This window comes from Crinia signifera, chromosome 3 (assembly GCF_055691185.1).
Source record: "Crinia signifera chromosome 3, ASM5569118v1, whole genome shotgun sequence".
NCBI lineage: Eukaryota > Metazoa > Chordata > Amphibia > Anura > Myobatrachidae > Crinia > Crinia signifera.
The window spans coordinates 287,317,414-287,338,579 of record NC_139219.1 but is presented as its reverse complement, the minus strand read 5'-3'; the positions used below and the strand labels follow the sequence as shown (position 1 = coordinate 287,338,579).

The window sequence follows — 21,166 nt, the reverse complement described above, 5'->3', positions numbered from 1 at the left end:
ATTTAAAATCGTATAGGGGCTTATACAATTTTTAATCGCATCACATCGCATGTCATATGCCCGCATGCGATGTGATGCGATGAGATGCCATACAATGTAATATCATGGGCGCCGTGCTAGGAAACAAGTACCTTAAGGTTTATTGTGCTAAGGTTTTGATTATCAGATCCAAGTTAGAACCTCTGGACTAGACTGGCAAGTGATTGGAATCGGGCTATGTTTATCAGATGCTTACTCATAAAGGACCTACACATGTGGAGATTTGCTGAGCGTTCTTCTGAGTGAAGCTAGATCTCTCAGAACTCTAAGCAAGATCTCTCAGCACATAGAGACGTGTCAGCACTGTGTACTGAGCGATCTGTCAGGGCCAGTGTTCTCCTGTGAGAACACTGGCCATGTCTGATTAATAGCCAGCATGCTGGATATTAATTGCTATGAGATATCGCTGCGCGGCCCGCTACACAAGGAGTGATGTAGGGGCATTTTCTAAGCAATCTAGTGAGTGTGTGTAGGCCCCAATCGGTAGGCTTGGAATTGTGGTGCTGAGTAGTTGATGTAGTTAACACTGAGCAGTAGTATGACTGAACTGTAGATAAACACCAATCCACCTAAACCTGCATTGAGCAGGGGAGTTGAAATACAGATGCCTAGAAGAACGGACTATAACAGTGACGATATCTAGATATTGGTTAGCTCAGGTAAAACCTGATTGAAACCTGAGTGAAGGTAGCAGGCTGGAGCACGCATGATCCATATTGGAACTGATGTGGTACAGCTTATAGAACCAAACTGAAACTGGAGAATTACAGCAGGTGAAATCTGGACAGGAACCCAAGTAATAAGGCTGTTGTTAGAACTGGACCTGAACCAGAGCATAGTAGCAGGTGAAACTAGACTGGAACCAGAAGCAACAGCAGGCTGGAAGTATTAGTAGAAGCAGCTTGCACAGATTCTAGGAGCAGAGGGCCAAGTTCAGGCAGCAGGTCGGAGACAAGAGGAACTCCTAGGAGAGTGAACACACAGGTGAACCTTTTTTTGTTCCGACTATAGGAGGACACAGGCATGTGAGCGCAATGGACAGATAGGGATTGGATACTAGCACTCACCTGATCATAACCATCATGGTCATTCCCATGTACCTTTAGGAGAGTGCTGACATGTGCTTGACACAGCATGGTGTGGTCATGTTATTATACCAGGACAATGTGTACTACTGTAAATGTCCCTGTAGATTTTGATTTTGTAGGAAATAAGGTACTTTACTGTCTTTTGCTCTTGCTACTTTTTTTTTTCTTTTCTTATTACATAACGAGACTAGACATAACAAAAATGAATTTAATAAAAAATATTTAATAAAAATCTGATTATAAAGCCCAAGATATTTGCCAAATTAAACCAGTTGGATATTTGTCTATGCAACACACAATCAAGTTCATTAATATAGTAACATAGTAACATAGTCATTTAGGTTGAAAAAAGACGTTAGTCCATCGAGTCCACCTCTCAGTCTTCGTTTTTCAAGTGAATACATATACAGCCAGGATAGCCTATCTTCATATTCTATCGACTCAAGACCCCTTATTAATTAAGTTGCCCTTCTCTGAACCAATTCAAGTTCATTTATATCTTTTTTTAAAGTGAGGTGCCCAGAACTGGACACAGTACCCTGAGGGGTAGATTTATTAAGCTCGGTGAAGTGATAAAGTGTATGGTTTTTATCACCGGCCAATCAGCTCCTACCTGTCATTTTTCAAACTAAGCTTGTAACTTCACAGTTAGGAGCTGATTGGCCGGTGATAAAGTACCAGCCACATTATCACTTCACCGAGCTTAATACATCTGCCCCTAAATGAGGCCTTACCAACGATTTTTAAAGTGGTACTATCACAACGGCGTCTCTTGATTCCATTCCCCTTTTAATGCATGCCAAGGTCCTTTTCACCTTTGTTGCCGCAATTGAGCAGTGTGCACTATTACCCATTCTATTATTTATGAAAATGCCTAAATCCCTTTCCACTGCAGAGCTCCCAATACTAACCTCATTTAATTTATAACTAGAGTGAGCATTTTTGCTCCCAAAAGGAATTACTTTGCATTTATCTACATTAAATTGTATCTTCCACCTTACTGCCCACATTGCAAGTTTAAGCAAGTCATTTTGCAGTGCTTCCACGTCCCCTTCTGAGTTAATTTCCTTCCTCAGTTTTGTGTCATCTAATGTTAATCAATGTTTCTTGTAATTGGCATATATCACAATGCTATAGATTGTCTGGCTGTAATTTGGTAGGTAACAGTTCTAATGTATTAGGACATTGGAAGACAATCAACTATGTTTTTTTTTCCATATATATATATAGGTGCCTTGACACCTTGACAAAGCTGGCGTTAGACCAGTGAAACGCGTTATTGAATATTGAAGAAACCCTCTTCCTGCTTATTCATCTGACCACTGGGTCCCTAACTTTTGGAAGTCACCGGACAATTCCTGTGTTATTGGATACAAATAGCCGTGAGGTAGAAGTAGGCATCAACATCAGCCACTCCCTCAGACGGCACACAGGACTTCAACTTGCCGACAATTGCACTCCATCCATTTGGGACTATCGTATCGTGGACAGTGCAGGTTATTCAAAACCTCATTTTTTAAATTGGGGATCCCTGCTCACCTTACGCTACCTTGCGCATCGAAACGTTGCATTAAAACTTTTTGGAAATATAATTGGAGTGCCGCATATCAATTAAGTGATATATATATATATATATATGTCTATATATATATATATACAGGGTGATGATCCGGCACTCCTATAGATGGAAGGTAGTTGCCCCGGTGCCTTCTCTGTAGCCTGACCGGCTACTATGTATCAAGATGATCCGACAAGCGGAGATGGCGGAGCGGCACTCGGTGGACTCAATAAGCATAGAATATACAGCAACAGCGTGCGATCAACGTTTCGGTTTATTAACCTTTGTCAAGATCGTTGAAGCAATGAAAAAACATACCTTTTATGCCATACACCGTGTGTTACCTCACGCCTCCTACTTCCGGGTCCATCCACGTCACCAGCCGGCAACGCACGCTGCGGGGTGCACGTGATGACACTCACTGCCATGCTGATGCAAAGCCAGGGACTTCAGGGGTCTGGAGACCGGTTGCCTAGCAACCACTCTGCAAAAAGTGAAAGAAATACATACATTTAAAAACGTGTATAAACCCAGTAAACTATACATGGAAAATGCACTGAGGGACAGTAATATACATAAACTCTATAAACATACATAATAGGCCAAAAAATAGATGGCCAATATCAATGGGAGGGCGGAGATACGCTACTGTGTAAAAATCAGTGCGTTCCTTTCCCAATAACATATTAAGCAAAATAATGGTAGACAGTACCTAATCTAATGGTACTGAAGCTGTCCCCTATACAACAAAGTACTGGCAAAAAAGTGCCTGCTGAAAAAGCATCTCCGTGCCCATGAAGCACGTGATGCGCCTAACTGGCAGTACAGGAATAAATATTTTCTCAGAAAAACAAAGGCAGTCAATACCGTATATCTACAAGTAAATGGAGGTACATAGGGAATAAAAATAAGACAAAAACACAGGACCTCAGCAGAGAGGAAGTCCAACAAGAAACAAGAAATAAGAATACATCGTAAACATGATCATAGGAAACACGATAAGGGTAAATTTTCATTCAAGCCCTCTGGGGCTACGGTTCTCAATTTAAAGATTTAAAGAAAGTTCTACAATTTAAAGATCCACCTTGATTCATGTTGTAAGAGGGTCTTTGACCTATTCCCTCCTCTGAGTTTTTTGGGGACCTGTTCTATAATTTTGTACATAATTTTGTAGAGTGGATAAGCCATGGCTATACTCACGAAAGTGGCGCGCCACCGGCTGTTCAGCCTCGATTTTTTTTGCCACTTAACGATTGGCGAATCGATGAGCGATGCATCGCCATTCTTTCCTTGAACTGCCTCGTGGTCTTACCAATGTAGTAAAGACCACAAGGACAGCGCAGGAAATAGACGACGTGCGTCGGCGTACAGGTCACCACCTGCCTGATGGGAATTTTAGTGCCTGAATGTGGGTGGTTGAAGGTCTCACCCGCTTCCATGAAGCTGCAACAGGTGCAGCCTGTGCACCTGTAACAGCCTGGCTTCTTAGTGAGGAAGTTACTTGGCTGGGGGGCTTTGAAGGCAGATATATCGTTATGCACAAGCCAATCTTTTAGGTTGTGAGTGCGTGCATAACTGGGCATGATGCTGTAGTCTCTAAGGCCTCTGATGTCCCTATCAGAGGTTACCATGGGCCAAAAGGATTTGATCTTTTTATTAGTGTCCTGACTACCCGGTGAAATTTCTGGACAAAAGGGAGTTTTTTAAGAGTACTCTCCTGTCTACCCTTGGGCTTAAGGGCCTGTTCCCTGGGTACAGATAAAGCTTTATTTTTGGCCAGAAGGAGATCATTCAGCTGATATCCACGTACCCGAAATTGGTCGATCATGAGATAAATTTCTTTTTCGGTATTTGTGATATCATCCGAAATCCTGTGGATTCTTAAAAATTGGGAATAGGGTAAACCTTTTTTGGTGGACACCGGGTGAGAGCTCTGATAATGAAGAATCGTGTTGCGATCGGTTTCTTTCTTATACAAGCTGGTATGTATGTGATTCTCCCTCAGGGAAAGACATACATCCAGATAGTTGACACTGGTCCTGCTCATGCAATATGTGACCTAATCGGGGTGTCCAATTGGTTCACCCTTTTCATGAGGTCCTGGAATTCGGTCTCACTGCCCAACCAGATGAGCAGCAGATCGTCTATGTAGCGGACGAAGAATGGGATCTTGGTGGCGACGTCCGGGTTCGACAAAAACATCTCATGCTCGACATCAAACATGAATGTATTTGCGAACGCCGGCGCCACACAAGATCCCATTGCACACCCCTGCAGTTGAATGTACCATTTACTATCAAACAGGAAATAATTCCTTTTGAGTGTGAGTTCTAATAACTGTATGAAAAACTCAATCTTGGGGCCTTTGTACAAGAAATGATTGGTCAGCAACCTGCGTGCCGCCTGCACACCAGCATCATGAGGGATACTGGTGTACAGGCTGACAACATCCAGGGTGCATAACCAGCAATTGTCAGGTAAGGATGGTAACTGTTGAAGTTTGGTAATCAGAGTGGTCGTGTCCTTGAGATATGTGGCCTGAGACTGCACCACTGGCTGGAAAAAAGAATCGAGATATTTAGAAATTATGTAATAAATCGACTCCCTGGCTGCTATGATTGTCCGCCCCGGCGGTTTTACAAGGTCCTTGTGCAGCTTAGGCAAGGTGTATAACACCGGGGCCACAGGATTTTCTTGCAACAAAGCTCTGCGGGTGCTGTCCGAGATGATCTCAAGGCTGACAGCCTGTTTAAGTAGAGTGTCCAATTCCAGATTGAACTTCTTAGTGGGATCTTCCGGGAGACGTCTGTAAACAGTTGAGTCATCCAGCTGGCGATAGATCTCTGAGCGATACTGCTCTATGTCCTGAATAACTATACCGCTCCCCTTATCGGCGGGGCGTATTGTTATGGTTTGATCCTCACTCAGTTTCTTCAACACCTGCATATCTTCTTTGTTAAAGTTGCTGTGTTTGGTGGGTGGGGAGATGGCTGCAATATTGCATTGTTCTTCCACCACTCGCAGGAAGCATTTTAAAGAGATGTTATTATTGGGAGGATCAAAAGTCGATTGTGGTCGAAATGGATTGTGGGGTTTATAAATAGTTGCCAGGTTGCTAGTGGACACACCAAAATGTTCTTTAAGGCGTAGATTGCGGCCCAATCTATATGTGTCAATCTTCCACTGGAACTTGTCAAGTGGGCACGAGGGCACAAATGATAAGCCCTTACTGAGGATGGTCATCTCAGCTACTGACAGTGTCCGTTTTGAGAGGTTAAAAATTATTTCGTTTTTTTGCCCCTGGCTCTCCCTTTTCCAGAGCCTACGGTTTTGGCCGCCTCTGCGTGTCTGTCTTTGGCACCTGGTCCCCGCTGTGCGCGGGTTCGCACCCCTAAAGGGGGTTTACCACTGGAAGATGGACGATTAGAGTCGGCGGTATGTTTTTTCATTGCTTCAACGATCTTGACAAAGGTTAATAAACCGAAACGTTGATCGCATGCTGTTGCTGTATATTCTATGCTTATTGAGTCCACAGAGTGCCGCTCCGCCATCTCCGCTTGTCGGATCATCTTTATATATATATATATATATATATATATATATATATATATATATATATATATATAGGATAGTGGTGGCGGATCGGCACTCCAACGTTAAAGGATAAGTACCTGGGTGCCCTCCGGATCAGAATGGTAGGGATAAACAGCAGGCAAGCGGTGGCACTCCAAGGAATTTTTATTGTGCAGAAAGAATCTCCAACGTTTCGGGGACTAGCCCCTTTGTCAAGGTGGTAACATTATCACCTTGACAAAGGGGCTAGTCCCAGAAACGTTGGAGATTCTTTCTGCACAATAAAAATATATATGGAGTGCCACCGCTTGCCTGCTGTTTATCTATATATATATATATATATATATATATATATATATATATATATATATATATATATATAGAATCCAGGCAATCCAGCACAGCCACTGATAAAGATATCTTCGGCAGGAAATTGCCCACACGGCAATTTCAGCAATATATTCCAACAGAAGCGCCGCACTCAAGCCACTTGAATAAAGATTATTTAATAGTCAAGCTATAAAAAGCAACGTTTCAATACAATTAAGTATTATCGTCAGGCTACAGACATATTCAAACACACAGTTTAAATAGCAAAAGACCCGCACCTCACGGCCAGCGTGCACGCCCAGCCGGGGGACGCCTCCAGATGACATCATCATTGTTACGTTACAACACAAATGTGAAACAAAACAAAAACACTTATAAAGGAAAAACAAACAACATTGAACATTGCATATATGAAGTATAAATATAGCAAACATTATATTTATCACAGATCAATATCATGTGTATATTTAGAATGAATGAAATCTCAAAGACCCGTCTCAGCAACAATTAACCAGAACGAAAATCAATGTAACAGTACATTTAAACCAACATTTTCATTCAGACCTTTGGGCGCAACTGTATCCAGCTTAATGATCCACTTAGCTTCACATTGTAGTAAAGCCAGTTTACGATCTCCTCCTCGGGGAGACACTGCAATATGATCAATCATTCTATATTTGATAGTAGATACATTGTTCCTAGCAGTTAGAAAACGTCGAGCTACCGGCTGCTCGCTTCCACCTTTCTTTACTGCTGTAGAAATAGCAGAACGGTGGGCTGTCATTCTTTCTTTAAAAGCCCTCTCCGTTTTGCCAATATAACTGAGGCCACAGGGACAAATAATTTGGTATATAACATATCTAGAATTACATGTTAAAGTATGTCTAATAGAAATAGTTTTACCAGTCTGTGGATGGCAAAATGACGAACCTGGGATCATATATCGGCATGTAGTACAGGGGCATCGGACACAGCCCAATTTCTTGGAGCTATCACTAGGAGCAGTGTGGGTTTTAACCAAAAAGTCCCTTAAATTAGGGGGGCGTTTGTAGCAAGACATTAAACGTGTGGTACCCAGACCCAGATCGGGGTCTGTCTGAATCATTGGCCACAATTTTTTAGCTGAATTATTAATCGCTGTACTCTTTTGATTAAATGAGTTTACCCATGGCAAAATGGGTTGATCATCAACATTGGGTTTAATGCTGTTAAGCAATGTCTGTCTATCCATTTTGAGGATCTTTTCTTTAATGGACAGAAGATCAGGTCTAGCATAGCCACGTACAGTAAACTTATCTATCATAGAATCCATCTGTACAATAGCCGTATCCCTATCAGAGCCAATGCGATACACACGTAGCAACTGAGAATAAGGAAGGCCATGTATCAGACTCTTAGGGTGACAGCTGGTAGGAAGTAATAAATTATTCCTGTCAGATACCTTGGAGAATAAGCATGTGTCAATCTTACCTTCATTAAGGTTGATATTGACATCTAAAAAATGGACCTGGCTATTACTAAACGTAAATGTCAGTTTAATTGGACTGGGGCCAGAATTATGTGTCTCAATGATGTTAACCAGATCTAAAGGATTACCTCTCCAAAATATCAACAGATCGTCTATGTAGCGGGTGTATAAAACTATCCTGTCCGCCACACAGGGATCTGCAAATAACAACTCTTTTTCCACTTGAAACATAAATATGTTCGCGTAGGATGGCGATACCGCCGCCCCCATCGCACATCCTAAGTTCTGTACATAAAATTTGTCACGGTATAAGAAAAAATTCTTGGTTAAGATCAATTCCAAAAGGTCCACCAACAGGCTCACATCAGGACCAATGTACTCAACATTATCATTCAGAAACCGCCTCACCGCCAGCAAACCATCACTATGGGGGATCACAGTGTAAAGACTACTCACATCAATAGTGAATAGCAATAAATCACTCCCCCAATCAGAATTTAAAGCAAGTTTACGTAGCAGGGAAGTAGTATCCAATAGATAATAGGATAATAGGATCCCTATTGCATCCCTATTCACTTGTGTGGAGCCTAGCAGTACACTCTACTTTGACTGGAATACTGAATACCCTTGCACATCAAGAAATTTATTTCCATACTCATATGCACTACGGCTGGTGGACACCACGTCCATTTCTGTTAACCCGTCGAGTCTCTACAGCCAAAATATTGTGCCTCCTAGGAGTTTCCTAGCGTCCGACCATTTTTTTGTTTGACCATCGTATTGTACCATGCCCCTGAGGAAGTCGTGTGTACGACGAAACGCGTTGGGCTTAACTGACGTTTATGGACATCCGTCTACTGTTTAATTGTACAAATTGTTGTTATATCATCGGTTCACAGCAACTGTAATTGGACCTTGCTTATATGCTGCTACGCTCCTGTGAGCAACCTTTTAATAAATTGTTTTTCTACTGTCATTTGAATTTTACAGTTCAATCATATAAGGTCTCTAGCGCACCCCGAAAACCCCCCATTTCTCCATATATATATATATATATATATATATATATATATATATATATATATGGTACTTGTGAGTTATCCGGGCGTCCGATTTTTTGATTGTATGCCTTAAGTTAAGGCATACAATCAGATGCGATGCGATGCGATATCGCATCGCATCGCATCGCATCGCATGCGACCATCGGATGCGATGACCCGATTTTTCCATAGGAATCAATGTTAAAATGATTCCTATGGAAAAAGGGGTCCTTTTCATACCCCTATTATCCAAGTGGGCATGGAGTTGGATATAAACCTGTGGCGAGCGTAGCGAGCCACCGAGCCCGAAGCGTGGCGAGCGAAGCGAGCCCCGCGAGGGGACGGTATTCCGTGTCCCCTCGCGGGGCTCGCTACGCTCGCCACGCTTCGGGCTCGGTGGCTCGCTACGCTCGCCACAGGTTTATATCCAACTCCATGCCCACTTGGATAGTAGGGGTATGAAAAGGACCCTTTTTCCCATTGAATTCCATGTTAAAATGGACTCAGTCCATTTTAACATTGATTCCTATGGAAAAATCGGGTCATCGCATCGCATCGCATCGCATCGCATCCGATGGTCGCATGCGATGCGATGCGATGTCCCGATCCGACCCGATTTCAAAATCGGACGCCCGGATAACTCACAAGTACCATATATATATATATATATATATGAGCCCCAGAGCCTTAAACTAAACTTGTACAGTTTGCCTTACTTGTGTTGAAGCAGGCAGGCAGTACAAAGGCAGAATAGGAGAGAAAGAGCCTGCAGGTTCCTCTCTCTCTCTCCATGCCGCACACCTCCAATAACTCCATAACTTGAGACCAGAATCCCGCCTCTTTTTTCCTTGTTGTGCAGCCTGCACGCTCAGCCAGTCACTGAGTTGCAGGCTCCTTCATGAAACACTATTGGACAGCAGAGCCGTCGCTCAGCTGTCCCGTTCTGCTAGGCGGCACTGGCTATCAGGGCATCAGGGAGCCAGGGGTGCAGAGCCGCAGATCGGTAACAGCGATCCGCCGATCTGTGCTTGGTGGCGCCGGCTCTTTAGTTGCTGATGTGAAATCAGTGACAGAGAGGGGTTGCCGCTGTGACTTCAATCTTCTTCCTGCATTGTCAGGTTGCCTGGTGGAGTTCGGCTGAGAGACGCAGAGCACAGCAGCAGGGTCAGCAAATCAGTGAGTGCGCCTCTCCAGCCCAGCGCCTCCCTGTTTTGCAGGATCTGCTGAGCGGCTAGCACCGGCCCTGACCTTTAGTCCTCTGAATATAGTAATATGCCAAGGCATTTTTGTCTGCTTGAAAGATTACATGATATATCATTGAAATTAGTGAAATGACCACCCCTTTCAGCAAGCCAATAATTATGTCCTTGTGGAAATTGACTGTAGGTTATTTGAAGGAATTAATTTAATTAAATCTTAATGTGGGCTGGGTTTTGAATTTGACAGTGACTGAAGTACAAGAATAATTGGTACTTGTGTAGTTTCACGGCGCCCGATATATCGGATGCGATATCAGCCGATATATCGATGCAATCCAAAGCGATTTTTTACCTGTTCATAACCCCACTATCCACTACGCATGGAGTTGACTTTATATAGTGTGGTGAGCGCAGTAATCTGCGTCCCCTCGCGGGGCTTGCCACGCTTCAGGCTCGGTGGCTCACTCCGCTCGCCACACTGTTTAAAATCAACTCCATGCGTAGTGGATAGTGGGGTTATGAACAGGTAAAAAATCGCATAGGATCGCATCAATATATTGCCCGATATCGCATGCGATATTGCATCCGATATATCGGGCGCCGTGAAACTACACATGTACCGAATAATTGGTTAATCTTGATTAGCTTAAATTGTGATGGGCTGATCATAGTAATTTTGATAGGGAAGAGGTTTAGCAATAAAAAGAGCCCATCTTTACACAATAATTGTGGAAGCAAAGTCTCTGTTTTCTACTTTAATAATTCTTCTTTAATAATTTCCCACACTCTGGAAAGTAGGACTTGCATTTTATATGTTATAATACGTGTCTGGAGAATATAGTAACATTTGCAGTGTATGCACCTAGGCTTATGTGATGTTATCTAAATAAAAGGTCACTATTATTTATTTAAAATCCATTAATGTCCCTTTATCTCTGATTTGTTATCAGATGTATTGTATGAGTTTATTAATGATCAACAATGGTGATAAAAGAGAACACAGCCATATCCTTTTTCATTAGTTTAACCAGGAACCACATTCTGAAACGTCACAGTAAAAGTAAATAACAGACTAGCTGCCAAGTGGTTTACTGTAACATAACTCTTGTGTCTGTGGGAGAATACACATACATACAGCATAATTACCAAATACTCCATAAGCTTTTAAATAACAGCTATACAAATGTATTATTTCACAAAGCTAATTTACAGTATTTTAAATGTTACAATTCATCCAATTAGTATTAACTATGTGTACAAAGTATCAGTTCTTCAAGCTGCTTTCACATTGCCTAAACGATTAAGACCTGGTATTTCTAAACGTATTTAAAACGGGTCTGAGCCACTAAACCCCTTTCACATTGCAGGTGAAAACCGTTTAAATAGCATGTAATACCATTCACGCATTCAACCCGTTTAACCCCCAAGGAACACGTTTCAAGACATAGATATAGAGCCGTTCACACTGCCAAAAAAACGGCTCTGAAAAGGGTAGGACACTGCTTTTTAACTGTTTAACAAATACCTTATTTAAAAGCACACTGGAGCTTTCACACTGCAGCTCTACCCTTTTTAAAAGGCTAAAAAAATGGCAGTTTACCATTTAAGAGCTGCAGTGTGAAAGGGGTACTAGAATCATAGTCCATACAATACTGTATATAACAGTTAACATTGTAATGCTGTTCATAAAATGAATCTTTTATGAGTAGAGTTTTTCGATTCATTTTGCCTTGTGATTGGGATAAATGCCATATTCTGCTGGTGAAATGTGTACGGTTTTTCAGCAAAAGACAGAATGATGTAAAAATGTTACTTGAAGTGTTTTAAAAACGTATCTTAGCCTCAGGTGTTTTGAGAGCAAAATTCTGGTAGGGAAGACTATTGTATGCCATTCAAGTATCATCAATAAGAAAAAAGAGACATGGCTAGGTGAAGGGGATGGTGGCGAAATTAATATGAGGGTCTATTGATCAGATTTAATAGATAATTAATAAGGTTAAGGCTTCAGTTGTATGTCACCCCACCATCTAGGGTGGGTGCGGACCCTCACCAATCCTGGGTACTAGCAATGAATTCTTATTAATTTGGAAGAGATGAATGGGAATCATGTATTTCAATAGAGATCCATTTAGCTCACACTAGCAAAGACTATAATCTGTGTTATGAAGGTGATAAGTGCATTTATTGAACCAATTATGATTCTGGAGGATTGTCATAGATATATAGTTTCTATCCACTCCAGGCTTTGGTACATGCACATTCAGCTGCTGAGAGGGTATGTCACAATTAAGGACTAGAAGATAGGTCAGTATTGCTTGGTGGTGGTGGTCTTGGGAGCTAGCAGAAGGGAATACGTCAATAACTGGATGAAACTGTCAACATATTAAAAATTACAGTATTGGTAGCTTAGCGGCTCTTCCAACGAATCAATAATGTGGCTACTTAGTATCATTTTGGGGGTATTGCCTGTAGCCCTAATCCCCAGCTTTTCTTTCTTGAATTTTATAATCACTTTTTCATTGTTAAAATTATCCTTCTGTTATCAATGCTGCCTTTCCAAGGTTTTGGGGTAAGCAACATGTTTTGTCTTCTCCCCACCATTTCTGGCAGTTATTGTAGTTAATTGCTTTATGGTAATTTCAGTTAGTTATTAGAGTATATTAAAGTTTTATTCCAAATCCATCTACTAGAAAATTCAGAACAGGTTCTATGGGTCAATGTTCTAACCAGTGTACACCAACAAGAGGTCTGGTTCTGTGATCCACTGTTTCCACTCTGTGGAGTTTTCTCCTGAATCCTTCTGAATCTAGTGGCAAGCCCAGAATAGGCTCTTTAGACCAAAGTTCTGGCCAAAATACACCAAATGGGACTCCAACACCATAGTATGCCTTCTGCGATCCAATGTTATCACTCTGTAAAGTTTTCTTCCAAGTCCATCTACTGGAAGTCACAGAAAAGGCTCCCTGGGTCAAAGGTCAGCCCAATGCATATAGCCATAAATCCAACCTACCCCAAACCATTAGTATGTCTTCTAGGATACAATGTTACCACTCGGTGACATCTTTTTACAAATTCATTGAGGGGAAGGCCCAGAACAGGTACCCGAGGTCAAAGTTCTTACCAGGACATTCTGCCGTGGGGTTAGACAGGGACCCTAACCCACATAAAACCTGCCCAGGATCCATCTGCACCACCTCAGTTTCATCCCAATCGGTCCAGTTATGTCCCAATACATAACATGACAGACAAACAAACAACAGAACTATGAAACTTATGAATTTCAGATATACTGTGTGGCCATGAAAGTGATTTTTTTTTTAGTTTAAACCCTGTTGGTATTTTAAGTTGGATAATAAGGGGTATGTGTACCAAGTGTGATCCAGATTCATCAAGCTATGTAGGAGCCTATGAAAAACAAACATACATACATACATACATACATACATACATACATAATTTCATAGACACAGACAAATATTCACATATGAATTATTATATTGAAACTTACAGCCCCCCTCATCAAGGGTTATGGTATAGCGGATCCATGCTTTCTAGAAAATCCATGTTATGGTCGTCCACCATTAGTTAAACCTGTCTAGTTAGACACCTAAAGATAGTTGACCACATCTAGATCGAGAGTAATGAAAGTTAGACGCAAGTGTTAGATCGACAGGAGCGTGGTTGATGGTCACATGGTCAACGTGTTTGTGTCTAACTATTGTTACAGTCGATCTAGACACGGTTGGCAATCTTTAGGCATCTATCTAGATGGGTTTGACTAAGCGTGGTCTACCATAACATGGTCGACCAAGACATTGTACAGATGTAGCCCAGCTACGGCCAGGGGCCTGTGTGCACGTGATGCTTGTGCGCCCCGTGGCAGCGGAGCCTGATGCCGGTCCCCGCTGCCTCCCCTGCCGTCACCGCCGGTCCCCCTCACCGCCCGACACTGCGGCCAGTGTTTCCAAAACAGAAGCGCTTCCGCACAGCCCGGCGGATAGCGCTCGTTATTTCTTATTGACTGCAGGGACCCATCGGTGCCGCTGCCAGCTTTTACACCGCAGGACAGGTACCCGGGCGGCAAGGGGGGCCGAAATACCGCCCTCCAGTGGCCGGTGCCCTAGGCAAATGCCTAGATTTGCCTAGTGGTGGCCAGGGGCGGATTTAGGGAGGAGGGCGCCCCTAGGCACAACAATAATGTTTACTAAGTAGGACAGTTTATAGGGGCAGTATCTGCATGTCCTATCCATTTACACTCTATTTAAGATGGAATATAGTACAGTACAGTGGATATTTTGCAGTTATTGGTACATTTTGGGCTGACAGTACTATCACAGGCATCCAAGTGCCGCCCCCAAACATGTGCCGCCCCTAGGCCGGTGCCTCACGTGCCTAATGGGAAATTCGGCTCTTGTGGTGGCGCCAGCCCTGGGTTCACAACAGTCACTCTCTACAGTAGCATCACTGCAGGGATGCAGGGGGTGTGGTCCGTACCTGTTTGTCACCCTCTAAAGTACAGACTCCTTCTCATTGACAGGAGCCCGTTATTGTACTGTAACATTAAGTGCAGTGTCCGGCTCCTATACATGTCTAGTAGAATACTACAGCTAAGGCACTCCTAGGGGCAAGCTCACATCTCCTGGACACCGGCAGGGACTAAAATGTAGGTTTGGGACATCTAACACACAAGGCTACACCCCTCTTGTCAGCTGAAGAGTCCATGTCCCCACACACACACACACACACATACACACTGCTAATGGCAGAGCCAGCCCTGACCTATACTATACTTTCAATCTGTATAAGTTATATATTTTGATTGGTCCTTTGTAATTTTAGTTCTAAGGGTGATTCACAATAAAGCATTGTGACAATCTCTCTCGAAAATATGTTATAATGGACAAAATGTTGTGTTTAAAGTATTTTTATTGTTAGTAAGTTGCCCTGAGGCCAATTATAAAATGTTTTTACATGCAGAGATAGTTTTGAAAAGTTTTTGTTTTCATATATTTTTTTTCTTTTTTATAATTACCCATATACAGTTATAATAATGCAGTACAGTACAGTATATACAAATTTGTGCGCTCACATTATACACCATCTGCTATTTAACATACTCCATAGACTAACTTCCTGTGAATACAGTCCTCCTGAAAAAGGACTACAGAAGAAATGAGTTAAGGACCTGAATGGGAGCATGGGCCATTGGATACCACTATACCCAATGTAGAGACATAAAGGCAAAAAGGTCCCGCTCCAATGTTTTAAAGGGGGTAATTTGTTACCAACCCCCCCCCCCCCCCCCTTAGTTATTGAACATTTCCTATCCAGAAAATCTTTTACTTCTTTGAGACCTGTGCATAGCAGGGAAACTATTTGCTTTTTCATGTACACTTTATTTTATGGGTTGGGATCGTTCAGTCTATAGCAACTAGGTTGACAAGTATTAGGTTGACACCACAAGGTCGACAGGCAGCAAGGGAGACATGGGTTTAGGTCAACATGGGACAAGGTCGACATGGGTCTAGGTTGACATGGGACAGGACATTAGGTCGATAAAAGCATTAGGTTGACATGGGCAAGGTCGACAGTCAAAAGGTCGACATGGGGTTTTCCACTGTTTTTTTTATCCGAATGTCGACATGGACACCGTTTGAAAGGCACCACATCCCCTCGCATCGCTCGCTTCGCTCGCAATGCTTCGGGCACACTATTTTATTCTCCACACCCTAGAGCAGTGGTTCTCAACCTGGGGTACTAGTACCCCTGGGGGTACTCTGCTGACCAGTTGGGGGTACTTGGAAATAATATTAGTAATGGCGGAAGAAGAAAAAGTCTCCCAATGGCAAAAGAAGTCTACCATTGACATGGAAACAAGCCACGTTGGGTCATTTCCAGTTCCATCTGCAGCGTCATCAGCGGCTCGTCGTGCTTTTGCCCAATCAGCAATTTACTGAGAGCTACCTGTGGACATCTGCCTCGCACTGACATGGGTGGAAGAAGCATTAATCCTACAGGCATTAGCGGGAGACAATACACAGCCAGCGGCCAGACAAAGATGGACCTGATTCCTGACCATATACTAGACCACGGCTAGTCCTTAATATTAGGACACACATACTGCTCACTTCCACTCATAAGTACTGTGGAAATTTCAAATTGAGAGGAGGGGTACTTATAAATGAAAAGCCTAATCAAGGGGTACAGGAAAGAAAAAAGTTGGGAACCACTGCCCTAGAGGATGGTAGGGCATGAAATACCACCTGTTGGCACATGTCGGCTCAAAAAAACAGTGAAAACCCCCATGTCGACCTTTTGACTGTCGACCTTGCCCATGTTGACCTAATGCTTGTGTCGATCTAATGATATGTCGACCTGCACCGATGTCGACATTGACCCATGTCGACCTAAACCCATGTTGACATTGCATTTTACAAACAGAGGTCGTCGACAGCCCCAAATGGCCTCAGACTGTCAGTCACTGACAGTCTGATGCTGTACTGTGTCCTAAGTACAGTGGAGGTGGGGCTACAGAACAGTCCAAAATTCAAATAAGGGAGACACACCAACTGCCAGTGAGTCAATTATTTGGAATGGCAGTTTGTGGTAGATGGTGTCTCTCTCCAATTTGTTTTTTGGACTGTGCTGCAGCCCCACCTCTGGAGTCACCACTGCCTGTGTCAGTACATCAGGATGCAGATCCTTCATGATCTGAAATTGCCCCTGAGTTATTTTACCAGTGAATCTGATGTTACAGTGGGAGTTATCTACATACTGTAGTGGGGGATATGTTTGTAGTGTTTCTGATGTCCCCGAATGGGAGGTCCCAGAAAGTGCACAGAGGAGATTTCTCCCTAGTGATTCTGATGGCACAAGCTGAGCACAATGCTGGCGAATTGAAAAAAAAAACACCAAAAAAAAAAAGTTCCAAAACCGAAACAGGTGAGAGTGGTTTTGCAAACCCAGAACCAAATTTTAAAATGAATACAGATCCAAAACCAAAACATGGGGGTCAGCGCACATCTCCAACTAACCACATCATCAGGCAAACATAATATGCATATCCAAGCATAAACATGGTACAGTATGCTGCTAGGTTGAATTGCTTATTAAGTGTATACGATAAAGCTCAATTAATGCTGTCTGCAATTTCGCTGATGCTGGTGATGCTGCAGACGGAACCGGAAGTGACGTGGTTCATCTCCTCAGTAACGGGAGACTTCTTCCATCATTTCCTTCAACCTGGAGACTTCTTCCTCTTCTTTCGCCATTACCAATAATATTTTCAAGTACTCCCAACAGGTCTGCAGTGTACCACTAGGGGTGCATGTACCCCAGGTTGGGAACCACTGCTTTAGTGGATGACTTTTTGGTATCTAACTGATTTCATTTTCGCACATCAATAAAGTGAATGAATGCCAACCACTAGTTCCATCCTTGCACATGGACAAGCCATGTTACCCTACAAGGGGCGCAAACACATTTTCTTGTTTGATTGCAGAGTAAATACTCGCTGCTTTTGCATGTAGCACACAAGTGCTGGACAGCTTTATATTTAAACTGCAATTTATATTTGACATCCATTTGACCCCACTTACAGTGCAACATGGGTGTTATCAAGGTGCTTAAGCCCCTTTCACACCAAAATCTCCTGGGAGAGACCACTTTCACACTGCGGCTTTGATTTGAGTTATTCCCAGTTTCATGCCATTTACACTGCACACAGTGCAAGACCCTTTCCCACCAAGCCCCAAACTGGGTCATTTAACGAGATTGAAGCGGTCGTTTGAACTGTACCCTACTTGATCTTTTTTGCATTCATTCCAAATTCAAAGTAAAAATTGAGGCTCCATGAACTGTATTTTAGAAGAAAATGAAAACATAAATATTACAGTAGAATGCTGTAAAGTAACAAGTCCTCTGTGCACACACTTTCCACTATAATTCATGTAACATGTAATGAACTGTTCATGTTGTAAGATCCAGCACATCCTTGTGGATGCATAGCTTGCTCCCATTGGCCCAGGCCATTGTTTATGGAGCGTGGACCATTAGGAATGCACTTAGAAAGAGAGAGAGAGAGAGAGAGAGAGCGAGAGAGAGAGCAAGAGAGAGAATAAATTATAAATGTGATGTGACAATAAAAATAAAGGTTTTTTTTGTTTTTTTTTTAAACTGTCCAGAGATTCCAATTCCCTTTAGCTGCCTGAGCGATATGTGTACACATACTGGATTTATTTACACAGCTAACGAATAAGAGTTCCTTAGAAAGGAGCCGTTTGATTGGTCACTATTGCAGCATATGTGGAGGGACAGTGCTGTTTGTAGAGATGTTCCACCAATGTATTACTGCCAGGAACCATATTCACTTTATCATGATTCATGTAGTTCCACAGGTGGAGCGCATAAGACTCATTGAAGGTTGGCAATATTTTCCACACCTTGTAATACTTTCTCCAAGCTGGGTATGAAATAGGATAAAATCTCAGAGGATTCAAGAAAGAGATGTTCCCACAGGTGACATCCTCTAGACCCTGAAACGGAGGAATGTCACAGAACTCTTTCAGGACACGGGTAAATAGATTTGGTCCTTGGTGACCCCAGATTTTTGCATTATAATGCTGTACAAAATTGTTCATACTTTGCCATGTAAAATTATGGTGGGAGGAGAATCCAAAGACGCCATTGCTAGAATATTTGGACTCCTGTGCAGCCAAAAAGTTCTGATGTGGAATTGTGCGAATAGAGAGCATGTCCGAGTCCATATAAACGCCACCATGTTTCCACAATAGAGCCAGCCTGCAGCCATCTGCGCTAATGTGGACCCAGTGTGGTTCCTTTTCTGGATTGACCTGCAAATAAAATAAAAACACACACATAAGTCTTAGTATTCACCAATACAACGCTTTCCTTTTGTACTGTGGCTGTTGTTATTAGGGTGCTGTGAGAACAGGAGGGTGGAGGGCCCTGCTCTAAGGAGCTTACAATCTTGAAGGAGGGGGAGACAGACAGGTGACATCAGGTCAGTGGTGTAACTACCTAATTTGTGCCCCCCCCCCCCCCTCCCCCCCGCCGCAATTTTTTTTTCTCTCCCTCCTCCCATCCTCCTCTCCCCCTCCACCTGCACCCTTGACCCCTAACAGTCCTTCGCTGTAGCCCATGCCACAACACACCCTGCTAGGGGGGCAGAAAGCATGCAGTGAATAGGTATACTATGTGCAATACTAACTATGGTCTTTTCCTGGGTATGTGTCATAGGATCAACTTGAAGAAGGTCAACACAAGCATTGATAGTCAAAAGGACAGCAGGAGTTTATCACGTTTCTAAAATATTAAAACATACTTATTTTTGAGATACAGTATCTGTGAGATATCTATATTTTTATTATAATAATTGAGCAATAATTGCACCTGCATTGCATGCACAGGATTAAATGTATGTATTTACTTATGTCTTCATCATACATTTGCTCGTCATCATTATCAGTACACACGTCTGCATTGCTCGTAATTGCCTCAACACACTTGCACAGAACTTAGCCCACACGCAAATGCACTTTTGCAGCCCAGCTAAGCCTTTCGGATGGAAATACATACGATGCTTCCCAGCTGTCCCATTTTTTTTGGCCACTGTCCCTTCTGAGGGTCACAGTGTTTCACGGTGGGGGGTCAGTTGAGCAAAGCAGAATGTATAGATGCTGTGTCCATGCACACAGCATCTATACATCGAGAGACATGGCTAGAGGGCAGAGCAGAGCACTGAGCATGCACCCATATTGGCTAAAAAGGGGGTGTGAGACCATGTCCCATAGCCTTATTTTGGACAGGTGTACAAATAGATATATAGAATGAGGTTGCATACAAGTCTTATAACTATTAAACTTTATTTATATTATGCCACAAGAGTTCTATAGCACCTTAGCAAGTACATAAGAAGATACAGTAGAAAAACAAGAAAAAGGGAAAAGCCTTATCATACAGTATATCACATAACATGAGACACAGACTATACAGAATAAACAATGAAACATAGGAGGTTATACTAATTAATTCGCTCCCCTGAATGTTCGCACAGGGGATTGATTTCTAGAGACTGCGCATGCGCACCCTCTTTGTGCGAACGGGCATGGCGAATTGATAGAGTCTATCTATCTATCCAGGGGACAGATTGGTAAGAAAATTCACAGGGAAGAACCCTTGTGGGCCCACATATCTGTGGGGAAAGGGTAGAGGGTAAAATACAGTTGTGTTAGGGGGTAGAAGGTGTCAGGTTGGGAATGAGAGGGACAAATTTTGGAATTTTTTTCTACAGCTACTTTAAATCCGCCCATGATATCAGGGAAGGGTATTTTAGTGGAATTAACATAAAGTCACAACTGCAGAAAAGGACACAAGGACGGCTGCAACTACTGTATGTCAAACTCAGATTCCGGCCCTACGATGAGGGATTCCACCACTTCAACAGACCCCACCCCCTCAACAGACCCTGCCGCCATGAGGGCTGCTTTCAGAAATATCCATGGGCTGGTTTTCCATCCCATTCCACCCTTCTATCTATCTATCTATCTATCTATCTATCTATCTATCTATTTGGTCTATGCCTTAAGGAAATAAATAAAAGTAACATAACATACCTTTTGGTACCAGGAGAGAAGTGGCGTGTCTTTAAAAACATTATCCAGTCTCAAGGGGAAGAAATACACATTATTAAAAGATGAGAGCATGGGGAAATATTGCATTGCTGTGTCTTTAGAGTTCGTGTTATTTAGTCCTTTCATGAAGTAAACCACTGGCCTGTCCTTGTAAACATTAGCGGCAGATTCTATGGCGCACAACACCAATGGTGGCAGCTGCATCCTATCTGATGTCTC

The 21,166-nt window shown here is 42.6% G+C and overlaps 1 protein-coding gene across 1 annotated transcript; it reads right to left on the bottom strand.

Moving 5' to 3' along the window:
• Nucleotides 1–7,111: 7,111 nt before the first annotated feature.
• LOC146063018 (alpha-1,4-N-acetylglucosaminyltransferase-like) lies at nucleotides 7,112–21,166 on the bottom strand. The gene is made up of 4 exons (XM_083175026.1): nucleotides 20,930–21,166; nucleotides 18,587–19,147; nucleotides 13,624–13,688; nucleotides 7,112–7,409 (listed from the first exon to the last, which is right to left on the bottom strand). The coding sequence occupies exons 1-4, from the start codon at nucleotides 21,149–21,151 to the stop codon at nucleotides 7,112–7,114; spliced, it is 1,146 nt and encodes a 381-aa protein (XP_083031152.1). The 5' UTR covers nucleotides 21,152–21,166.